The 12,831-nt window shown below is 37.4% G+C and overlaps 1 protein-coding gene across 7 annotated transcripts in view; it reads right to left on the bottom strand.

Moving 5' to 3' along the window:
* The window catches only part of PARD3 (par-3 family cell polarity regulator), an 823,338-nt gene that overhangs the window by 204,042 nt on the left and 606,465 nt on the right, over window positions 1-12,831 (bottom strand). For 6 of the 7 annotated variants that reach the window (XM_081109711.1, XM_081109709.1, XM_081109710.1 and 3 more), the window contains one exon: window positions 3,938-4,048. The exons of the other annotated variant lie outside the window; for it this stretch is intronic. In XM_081109711.1, coding sequence (XP_080965837.1) covers window positions 3,938-4,048 — 111 coding nt within the window. The remainder of the gene's footprint in view (window positions 1-3,937; window positions 4,049-12,831) is intronic. 7 annotated transcript variants of the gene reach the window in all.

The raw sequence follows: 12,831 nt of genomic DNA on the forward strand, positions 1-12,831 counted from the left end.
GGAAGGAAGGGAGGGAGGGAGGGAGGGAGGGAGGGAGGGAAGGAGGGAGGGAGGGAGGGAGGGAGGAAGAAAGCTTAAAACCTTTAATGTTTTTACTAAAATTTAAAAGAATTTATCATTTCAATTTGTAATTGGAAAAAAAAAGAGTCTTTTCCATGATGGTAATGAAGTGGCCTTGAACCTGCATAGAAAATAATACACAAAATAATGTAATATGCTAAATAAAGTAATAAGGTTAATTTCTGCCCCGCTGTCACTAAATTTGTACTAACAGTCTCTCCTGCTTGACATCAATTAATGACTTTCATTCCAGACTCTTGTCACAGTGTTCACCACCCTTTTTCTCTAATTAAGATGGATGATGCATGATGAAGATAAAACACACAAGACTTCTGTTCCTGTAACATTTCTATTCATGAGGATTTTTGCTTTTATAATAAACTAGAGGCCTGATGCATGAAATTCGTATAGGAGTAGGCCTTCCTCACCCTGGCTGCCGGTACTGGTTTCTCTCTGGCACCCAGGACCTGGGTTTCCCTCACAGCCCTGGCTTAGTCTGGAAGGACGTCTGGTCTAATTAGCATATTACTCTTTTATTATTATAGATGGTTTTATCACTAATTGCAATGGAGTAAGATAAGAATAGCTATTTTATGACTATGAAGTAAAATCTTTTTATGTCCAAAAAAGGAATGATCAACTCCTAAGGATGGAAAATCAATTGCATACTTAAATTACCCCATTATACCCCAAATACTTCAATCTCTAAAGCTTAAGAAGCTTCAATACATAAAACTATCAATGTTACATTTTTTCGAAAGACTCAAAAAGAGAGAAATTGACCTTAAATGATTTTAATTTTTAAAAATGCTGTTAATGTCTACAGAAGATAAAATGTACTAATATTAGTGTACCAAAAATTTTAAAGATAAATTTCAGATTGCTACATATTAGATATTTGTTAATCAATCACCTTCAAAACGATGTTGAAGATCGTACAATCAACTCTTTTGGAAAACATTTTACCCAAACTTATTGTACTGCCACCCAGAAACAATAAGAAAGTTCCTGTTGTTTCCTGTGTGTAAAAATCAGTATTACAAAAATTCATTAAATAAAACCTAAATTCATAGCAGAATGAATTTTATGCTACAAGACAACTGGAAAAAACAGTTCAATATAGTTTTTAGTCAACTAGTTAAATACTCTATATGCTCCTCAAAACACTTCTGCAAATGACAGAAATACTGTGGCTCAACCCATCAAAGCTTTAGCTTACCCTGCTAGGGAAATCTAAACAACGCCATCCACCAATATGCAAGCTGCCAACTTGGTGTCTATACTGAATTCCCAAATGAGGGACAATATTTCACTAAATTTCTTACTTTAAAAATATGTACAATATGCCATTTCAGTAGCAATAACAGTAAAAACCATCAATAGAAAAAAAGTCATAATTTTAAGTGAGATTTTTATTATTTTTGTATTATTGGAGTAAAAGCTCATTGAAAAGACTTACATAGTATTCAAAATGGGTCCTAAAATTTTTTTCTCAAGTAGGAACAACTGTTTTAAAGACACATTTCCAATTCAAGGGATGAACACACATTGAAATCAATAGTGCTACCTGTTAAAGAGAAAACCACAGGCCCCAAATGGAGGTCCTATCATGCTAAAGCCCATAACACCAAACCTAGACTTGATTCACCTTGATACCAACTGCGGTTTCGAACCTTCTCTGGAAATGTAGTCTCAATCAGTGAGTCTGAATTTTCTGGTCAACACTAATGAGGTAATCTGTCCTGTGGGCCTCTCCATCTCCCCCAAAGGAAGCTGAGACCATCTGCCTGAGAAGACCCCAACCTTCTTTAGGGAAGGTGACCTTGCCTAAAACAATCCTTTCTTTTCTTTCACTAATGGCTTTCTTGTCCAGCCTAGTTTCCTACAAAAACCTTCTATTTTTCATGGTTCCTCAGAGTACCTGTTTACTTGCTAGATGAGATGCTGTCTGATTCATGAATTGTTCAATAGGGATAATTAGATCTTCAAATTTCTATGATTGAAGTTTTGCTCTTTAACCTATCTTATAGATATGAGGAAAAGTTGTTTCATCCCTTAATGCTAAAATGAGGTGATACCAGATAAAATAATTAAAATTTTTAAAGAAATAGAAGAAAAGCATTCATAGAGATTCTACTAACCACTAATACAACCAAAATGTTTAAAGAATATAAGCATTTAAAAGATTGCCCACTCTCCAGGACCCTTGTGTGGTGTGAAGGATAGGGAGGAACTGGCTGTGGGTACAGAATTTTTCCATTTTTCTAAATGCATAAGCTCTTGGGAGCTAAACCTAGATCCAAATAACCATTTCTATAAAGCACTTATTATTAACTTTAGCCCCACCAATCTCTTCCCTTCCCCAAACTCTACAGTCACCTATTTTCACAATTGATTAATTGTCTTATATCAATTTGTTAATGTTAAAAGCTTTTCCTTTTCTTAACAAAGGTAAGAGATTCCTGAGAAAGGGAATGTTATAAAAATAAACATTTTATATTATACTAGAGGCCAAGTGCACAAAACTGGTGCACTGGCAGGGTCCCTAGTGGCTGGCGGCAGCCGGCTGGGGCCTCCCTCCCTTCCCCTGGCTGCCTGCTGGCACCAGGGCCTCCCTCCCTTCCCCTGGCCGGCCGTGCCCCCTGGTTGAACTCCCGGAAGAACTCCCGGTAAAGGGGGCAATTTGCATGCTACTCTTTTATTATATAGGATTCTGTATTTAATATATGGTGAAACAACAAAAACTTCCTTTTTACACTTACTAATAAAATACTAGAATAATATTTAATTAACCAAAATACAGGCGTGAGCACACATACACACACACACACACACACACACACACACACTCATGGACACTCATTTGTGTCCATGTTATGTTTGGGCTTTCACAAGCATCAAAGCACCTAGTTTTTTCCAACTCAGAGATGGTACAATTCCAAATACACCTAAATCAGCTCTCATGAAAAATAAGGCTGAATTGGCTCAAGTAAATAGTAAATGCTTAAAAATTTTTGTTACTCTTCATGATAAACATATACATTCGTGTGTGTGTGTGTGTGTGTGTGTGTGTGTGTATAAAATGCTTGATGAAACTAATCCCATTTAGATTTGCTTCTTCTGATTGAAGAGGTCAGAGGAAATATGAAAAACTCTGCTATAAAAAAATATATTTTTCTATAAAAAGATTAATTTTTAAAAGTCAAGCTGTTTCAATGACAATGTGTGACCTAAATGCAAAGGTTACCTGAATTACATGGATTCTGATTCTGATGTCAGAATTCTGGGAACTTGAACACTAAATTTGAAGCCAACTGAGTAAACACTCTTTATTTCTTCCAGATGCAAGCATGTAATGCCTTACTACTTCCTGTGCAAAATGGCTTAACTAAAACCAATAAAATCAATTTTAATACCCTAAAAAAAAGTGTAAGTTTTTCTTTCATTTGAACCTTTTTTGCATTGTATTCATCCCATAACCATCAGTATTTGGATTCATGCAGAAAAAATAAAAATCAATTGAATGTAAATTCTTTATAATTATTATTTTTTAAAAAAATTATAGATTTTAGAAAGAGGAAGGGAGAAAGAGAGAGAGAGAGAGAGAGAGAGAGAGAGAGAGAGAGAGAGAGAGAACAATATTGATCAGCTGCCTCCCGCACAGACCCCCACATATATCAAGGAGTGAACCCACAACCTGGGTATGTGCCCTGACTGGGAATCAAACCGGCCACCTTTTGGTATATGGGACAACGCTCTAACCAACTAAGCCACACCAGCCAGGGCCAAATTCTTTATACTTAAAAAAAATAAGAAAGAGTAGAAAGAAAAGAAGAACCTCTATCTAATGAGGTTTAATCAAATAACTGATGTCTACCTCTCCTGCTCCTGCTTCATTCGTATTCTCTCCTCTTCTGAAGTAAGGGAGTCCTGTATTTTTATTTTACTCATTTTCTCAATCTTGTCATCTTTTCGATGTTTGCCAAACCTGTTGACAACAAAAAATTCTAACTTGTCAATATATCCAAAACGAGTTCTTCTTTTGTGATAAAGACATATGTACCCAACAAATGTGAGCTCCCTAAAAATCAGGGCCAAACTGTCTCCTGTGGTTTGCTAGTTTTGCCCAGTATTAACATATTTAACTTGATTATTTTATTACTTATTCATTAAAACTTCCCCGGGAAAACCATTTTGGAAAATGGCCTCAATACCGATTTTTCTTTTGCAAAACAAAAATAAACAACAACACAATAATAGAACCCTTAAGTTCATCCTTATTAAACAAATAATTAATAAATGTGTAGAACTGAGTGCCCAATACTTCAGATAATGGAGGATAAAAGTCTGCATTGGAGTGGGTTTTTCTTAGGATAAGAGAATGATAATGCACAATCATCTGTTTAATAACCTCTCCATAACAAAAGTTCTTTATTTTCATAATCAGGTTTATTGGAAACATTCATCATGGTTTAAAAACTGACGAACCAGACCATGTTTGCAAAGTTTAAAGTACAAAGGATAACTTACAGTGCTAAAATACTTTTAGCTTACAAAACTGAAAGCTTTAAGGCATTCTCAACAAATTCTTTTCCTAAATCTGATGGAAAGCAATTGCTGAAGGTGGACTCTTTAACTTGGAAATCTATATCTGATAAAAAACAACACACATGCATGATTCAAAACAGTCCAAACAAACTTCCACAGATAGACATTGAGCTTGAGGCTCTCTAAGAAAACACTAAGAGACATCAGACTTGGAATCAGTTTTTTTTCCTGCTCTGTTATTTTCTCCAATAAAAGACATGTTGTCTGAAACACATGTGCTCCATACCCTCAGATAATCTTCATCTATAGTGACTTGCTCTCCAGATGTTTCAGAAAAGAAATATTTTAGAGACAGTTACTCATAAGCATTCATAAATATGTAAACTGTACTGATATTTCTATCTGAGGACAATGTAGAAACCTGGTTTTGGTGACAATCATATGAAAAAGAGAGGAGTGAAGGGTAGGTCCAAATTTGAAATAAAAGAGAGAAAAATATTTCAATTAATGCATTGGTTAGTAGAATAGGTCATTATTTTATTAACTAGAGGCCCGATTCATGAAATTTCTGCAAGAGTAGGCCTTCCTTCCCCCGGCTGCCGGCACCTGTTTCCCTCTGGCACCTGGGACCCGGGATTCCCTCGTAGCCATGGCTTCATCTGGAAGGTTGTCTGGAAGGACGTCCGGTCTAATTAGCATATTATGCTTTTATTATTATAGCTATAAATGTGATGTCAAATATTGGTTGATGTGTGAAGTGTGCATGACAATATCTCATACGTTAATTGAAGTAACATTCTGCAAAGGTATGTAAGGAAGAGAAAGCATCCTTAAAGTGTTAAAATAGAAAAGTTAAAACAACGCCACCACCATTATTTAAAAAGTATGTAAAGTACTAGATAGCACAAAAATGGCTGTAAAATTAACTTCTATAAAATATATCTACACTTAAATGTTAATGTTATTTAGAAATTAGAAGATCATTTCAACTGAAAAGAAAAAAATAATCCCAATAACTTAAGTCCAGCATCTAACCAATTCTAACAAGGGATAAAATATACTTTTGAAAGTATTAAATTAAAAGCATTTTTTAGCTTTAAAATATATTTTATTACAGTAATGTAACTAAATTGGAATATATCAAATACTAGTATTTTAGGATGACTAGCAAGTTTGCCCCATTTACTCCTTATCCCCAGTTATATTTCCTGGTTAGTTTCTCTATTAACTTTTTTTTCTTTATTAATTAAGGTATTACATATGTGTCCTTACTCCCCCATTGCCCCCACCACCCCACTCATGCCCTCACCTCCCCCCACCCTCCCCCCGTGACTGTGTCCTTTGGTTAGGCTTATATGCATGCATACAAGTCCTTTGGTTGATCTCTCCTCCTTACCCCTACCCTTCCCTCTGAGGTTTGACGGTCTGATAGATCCTTCCCTGTCTTTGGATCTGTTTTTGTTCATCAGTTTATGTTGTTCATTATATTCCACAAATGAGTGAGATCATGTGATATTTATCTTTCTCTGTCTTATTTCGCTTAGTATAATGCTCTCCAGTTTCATCCATGCTGTTGCAAATGGTAAGAGTTCCTTCTTTTTCATAGCGGCATAGTATTCCATTGTGTAGATGTACCAGTTTTTTAATCCACTCATCTGCTGATGGGCACTTAAGCTATTTCCAAATCTTAGCTATGGTGAATTGTGCTGCTATAAACATAGGGGTGCATATATCCTTTCTAATTGGTGTTTCTAGTTTCTTGGAATCTATTCCTAAAGAAAAACTTTCTCTTTCTTTAATTTTTGTTTTATTAATAATGTTTACAAGTTAAGCATAACGATTGAGTTTCTAAATTAATGAATATTTTAAAATGTATACATCTAGTACAAGTCAATATCTAAAACACAATGTATGTTCATTTGACAAAAATTTATTGAACATCCACAGAGCATTAAAGAGAAAAACTTTATTTTTAAAAAATAGTTCATGGGAGAGGATAGGGCTAGAGAGATTAACTCCAGTGTCATCAACATGTAGACAGTATTTAAAGCCCATGTGAATTCCCATCCTAAAAATTCTGCAACAATGAGGCATCCAGAAATATATAATGTATTAATTTCTTGGATTTTTTGTCAAGTCAAGATGGCGGAGTAAGTAAAGGAGGTGTTCACCTCCTCCCAGTCCTATAATCACACCAAAATTACAATTAAGCTACAGAACAACTATCATTCAGAACTGGCTAAAATCTGGCTGAATGTAAGTCCTACAACTAGGGAATTAAAAAAGAGCCACATGGAGACTGGTAGGGGGGGGTGGGAGTGAGGGCAGAGAACAGGCTGGCCCCACACCCACTTTTGGCAATTTTTAGTCAGGAGGGATATCTTGGCTGCGGAGGTTCCCTGAAAAGGAAGGGGTCCCAACTCCTCATCAGCCCCTTCATCAGCCCAGGGTTCCAGTACCAGGAAGTGAAGCCCTTGTATCTTTATACAAAAGGTTAAAGTGTCTTCTTTAAGAAGAAGAAGAAAAAATAAGATAAAAAATAAGAAAAGAACTTATATGCATATATGCATACCCCTTGGAAACAGATAATAGTGTGGTGAAGGCTTGGGGGGAACATTGGGTGTGGATGGAGAGAATCAATGGGGGGTAAAAAAGGAAAAATCTGTAATACTTTCAGCAATAGATATAAATTTTAAAAATATGAAAAATAAATGGCAATAAATACATGTATCAAAATTGAATCTAGCCTGGCCACTGTGCTCAGTGGTTGAGTTTCCACTCATGAACCAGAAGACCACGATTGGATTCCCAGTCAGGGCACATCCCCAATAGGGGGCGTGCAGGAGGCAGTCAATCAATTATTCTCTCTCTTCATTGATGTTTCTAGCTCTCTCTCCCTTTCCATTCCTCTCTCTGAAATCAATAAAAACATTTTAAAAAATTAAAAAATCAAAATAAATGAGCAAGCAGAACCGAAATAGCTCAGAGATACAGAGAACATTTTTTTTAAATTTACCTTTATTGTTGAAAGTATTACAGATGTTCCCTTTTCCACCCCCACTGACCCCTTCCATTCCACTTCCGTCCCCTCAGCAGGCCTTTCCTGTACTAATGTAAGTTTTTTTTTAATCTACCCCCCCACCCCCACCCGCCGCCTCCCTTCCTTCTATGTCAGTCTGTTGCATGCTTCAATGTCTCTGGATCTTTTTTGTTCATCTGTTTATTTTGTTCATTAGCTTCTACATATAGTTAAGATCTTGTGATACTTGTCTTTCTCTGACTGGCTTATTATATATATAATGCTCTCCAGGTCCTCCATGCTGTCTCATAGGGTAAGAGATCCTTCTTTTTTACAGCTGCATTGTATTCCATTGAGTAAATGTACCGCTTATTTAATCCATTCATCTACTCATGAACACTTGGGCTGTTTCTAGATCTTAGATATTATAAATAATTCTGCTATGAACATAAGGGTGCATATATTCTTTCTGATTGGTGTTTCTGGCTTCTTAGGATATATTCCTAGAAGTGGGATCACTGGGTCAAATGGCAGTTCCATTTTTAATTTTTTTGAGGAAACTCCACACTGATTTCCATAGTGGCTGAACCAGTCTGCATTCCCACCTGCAGTGTACTAGGATTCCCTTTTCTCCACATCCTTGCCAGCACTTGTTTGTTGATTTGTTGATGGTAGTCATTCTGACAGGTGTGACACAGAATACATTATATATCCGTACCAAAGGTATAATTTCATCTACAAGAAGATCATGAGTTAATAATAAAATGAAAATCTGAGAGTGAATTTTCCATGTATCAAAACAGTTTATATATTTTCAGCTGTAAATCTAACAGTGAGTTTAATTAGCTGCATTACATTTCTTTTATAGTGGTCTTGGTTGTACTGTAAACAAAGTTTTAGTTTTATATCTAAGTCTGCCAACTTTCAGCCTTTTATCTTAGAGACACATGATTAAAAAGAAAAAAAAATAGAATCCTGACTCACATTTAAGAATCACATTTTTCTCATTGTATTGTATTAAAATATTAGTTTGCTAGACTGTTCCATAATCTATTTTATTATTTGTAAATTTGTTATCAAACTGTTACAATATACTTTCCTTTTTCAAATTATAAAGTCAAGATTATTGTATGAAAAAGTAAAGAAATTATTACATACAAAATGTTTATACATTGGCACTGGGGCATTTCCCTTAGTACCACTTTAATTAATAAATTATGTAATTTCTTTAAGCATACTATGAAATCACAGAATATTACTTTAAAATTGTGATAAAAATGAATCCCTCAGCTATAATTTTTTTGAAAAAGTGAAAAAAGACTAAGTTAAAAAATATACCAACCATTCTAGAATATGAAAAGGAGAAATTATATAGCTATACCCTCATTCACTCTATTTCCCAATATATTCTAGTGCTCTTCTTAATTTATAGTTGCTTAACTCTTCCTGAAAAAAAAAAGGGGTGGGGTCATTGAAAATTTTCAGCTGCACATACTCAAAAAGTCAGTTTCACAGCTGAAATCAGTAACCAACCTCTGAAGACAATCACTTAATACCAAGGATACTTAGAAGATATCATTTATATTTATTTTATCTTGTAAAAGCCACTGGTGAATTTCAAATGAGTCACTTCCCAAGGAACAGAATAGCTGAAAAATACTTAACTAATAGTATGTCCAGGAAGCAAACCCATTCTCAGCAGAGAATCAGTTTCATGAATTGCCTTCTGACTAACCCACACAAATGTTCACATGGGAAACCACCATCTAGCACAGGGGTCCTCAAACTATGGCCCGCGGGCCACATGCAAATACAAATATTGTATTTGTTCCCATTTTGTTTTTTTACTTCAAAATAAGATATGTGCAGTGTGCACAGGAATTTGTTCATAGTTTTTTTTTTAAGCTATAATCTGGCCCTCCAATGGTCTGAGGGACAGTGAACTGGCCCCCTGTTTAAAAAGTTTGAGGACCCCTGATCTAGCAGGTATGATGCTGAAATAGAAAGTGGTCACATATGCCCCATGACTTTTTTTTTTTCAAATAAAGAAAAACAGCTTGTAAAAAAAGTTGATAGAAAAAAAATGCTTTAGAGGTACTGCTGCATAAAGAGAGAAGGTTCACTGAAAAAATGCCAAAAAGCCACTAAAGACAGTAACAGAAAGATACAGATGAGCCATGTATCATCAGAAGAGAACTGATTGTAACATCTCATAACTGTATGGCTTTCTTAATAGAGAATACAGCAATGTTTTATTCAGCCAAAGTGTCTCAAAGTAATTTGTTAAAGGGGTTGTATTGTGATGCCTCACAACTGAGATCACTGCCATCTGCCAGATCAGCCACAGACTGAACAGTACAGGATGATGGGTAAATGTGCACGGGTGCATGGGAAAAGCAAACACACAGCAGCAACAAAGGACTGGAACGAAATCCTATTGCTTTTATATAGAGAGAACTTTTAGTAAAAATTAACTATTGATAAGAGTTTCATGCTATTAAACAATCATTTTGGTTTTTAGTAAGCCTAATTCTCTCTGCAGTGTAAATGACATTAAAATGTTTTACCATATTTAATAAAATTAGAGATCTTTAGAAAAAATATGCTAATGATAACATAAAAATGCAATTGATTTCATAATGAAAGGACTTTTCTTAATATCACATTTAAAAACAACGCAGCAAAAGAAAAGTCTTGGAGAAACTAAGATGGCGACATAGATAAACACCGGGAAATAGTCGCCTCCCACAACAATTGAAAATTAGCCCAAAGGACGGAGCAAACATCGTCCAAAACAACAGGAAGGCTGGCTGAGTGTAATTTCTACAACTAGAAGAAAAGAAAAGCACGCTGAGAGCCAGAGGAGCTGCGGAGGCTGAGTGCAGAGGTACGCGGCGGCTCGCGCGCGCGGAAAGGGGGTGGCACCTGAGGACGCGGCTGTCTTTTTGAATCACAAGCTCCCGACTGCTCTGATCTCCGGTTCCGGGAAGTCTCTGGGGACCCAGGTCTCATACGGGGAGAGGCTGCTCTCTCAGGCGGCAGCGGGCGAACTTGGGGGCAGATTTCCCTCGGAGGTGCTTGCAGCCATTGCCGGGACACTGAGACGCGCGACTCCGGGTGCGGAGAATCAGCCATAGCTTCTTTCTCCGGCCTTTTGCCTCCCTGAGACCCCGCCCCACCCGGGCTGCTGCAGAGGCTTTTGCATGTGAATGCCCCAGAACTTTGCAACCTGATAATTACCTAACTGCAGCCAGGCCAGCCAGACCCGGAACTTCCAAGAGAAGGCCCAAGGCCCCGCAGCGGCTTGCATTGCTTCACAGCTGAGCCTCTTCATAGCTCCTGCTGTGTGGCCTCAGGCAGGGGCTGAATTAGCACCTCCTTAGATCCAGGAGCCACTGTACCCAGTGGTCAGAGGGGGACCATTCTCCCACTTCAGACACAGCTGCTTCCCACAGCCAATTGGCCTGGAGGTCAATTCCTCCCAGTGATCCTACAACAAGCGAGGCACCAAGAGTGCACCAAGAGTGTCCACCCCGGGTAACTGGGGAGGCTGAGCCACTGGGCCCTACAGGACACCTGGCGCGCAGGCCACTCTATCAACACAGGGAAGCAGCCAAAATGCGGAGACAAAGAAACAGGTCACAATTGGCAGAAACGGAGGAGGCCAGACGACTGGATATAGAGTTCAAGGCCACGTTTATAAGGTTTGTCAAGAATTTTATGGAAACCGCCGATAAATTTAATGAATCCCTCAAGGAGTATGGTGAGACCATGGAGGTCATGAAAAAGGACCAATTAGAAATTATGCATACACTGACTGAAATAAAGAATACTTTACAGAGCTCCAACAGCAGACAAGAGGATCCCAAGAATCAAGTCAAAGATTTGAAATGCAAAGAAACAAAAAATACCCAACCGAAAAAGAAAAAAGAAAAGAGATTCAAAAAATATGAAGATAGTGTAAGGAACCTCTGGGACAACTTCAAGCGTACCAACATCAGAATTATAGGGGTACCAGAAGGAGAGAGAGGGCAAGATATTGAAAACCTTTTTGAAGAAATAATGACAGAAAACTTCCCCCACCTGGTGAAAGAAATGGACTTACAAGTCCAGGAAGCGCAGAGAACCCCAAACAAAAGGAATCCAAAGAGGACCACACCAAGACACATCATAATTAAAATGCCAAGAGCAAAAGATAAAGAGAGAATCTTAAAAGCAGCAAGAGAAAGACAGTCAGTTACCTACAAGGGAGTACCCATCCGACTGTCAGCTGATTTCTCAACAGAAACCATGCAGGCCAGAAGAGAGTGGCAAGAAATATTCAAAGAGATGAATAGCAAGAACCTGCAACCAAGATTACTTTATCCAGCAAAGCTATCATTCAGAATGGAAGGTCAGATAAAGAGCTTCATGGATAAGAATAAGCTAAAGGAGTTCATCACCACCAAACCAGCATTATATGAAAAGCTGAAAGGTATTCTTTAAGAAGAGGAAGAAGAAAAAGGAACTCTTACCATTTGCCACAGCATGGATGGAACTGGAGAGCGGATAAATACCACAAGATCTCACTTATTTGTGGAATATAATGAACAACATAAACTGATGAACAAGGACTGATCCAGAGACAGAGAGGCATTGATTGGACTGTCGGGCCTTGGAGGGAAGGTAGGGGAGGGTGGGGGCAAGGGGGAAAAATCAACCAAAGGACTTATATGCAAGCATATAGGCCTAACCAATGGACACGGACAACGGGGGGGTGAGGGGGTCAGCGGGGAGAGGGGGGGTAGAGGGTACACATATGTAATATCTTAATCAATAAAAAATATTAAAAAAAAAAAAGAAAAGTCTTAAAAACCTGCGGTCATATTTAAAAGTAGATGAAGAGACTATCCAGAACTAAATATCTTAGAAGTTCTGAGTAATAATATTTAAAATTGAGATTTAAAAAACCAACCAAAAACACACACAAAATGTCACCTAGAAATCTGTATTACCGAGGTCTTCATGTGCAACAAAGGCTTTTCTACAATACTTGTCTTACTATTTATTCTAAGATGTATAGGTTCAGTGATACTACTTGGCTGAGGAAGGGGACTGAATATGGGTCAAATGTAAATTCATGTCATCTACCAGAAGCCATCTATCTTTCCCCCAAATCCAGCTCCAGCCTTGAAGTAGTCAACATAGTCATTTAACTCAATGCC

This window comes from Myotis nattereri, assembly GCF_964212035.1.
Source record: "Myotis nattereri genome assembly, chromosome: 1".
In the NCBI taxonomy this organism is placed as follows: Eukaryota; Metazoa; Chordata; class Mammalia; order Chiroptera; family Vespertilionidae; genus Myotis; species Myotis nattereri.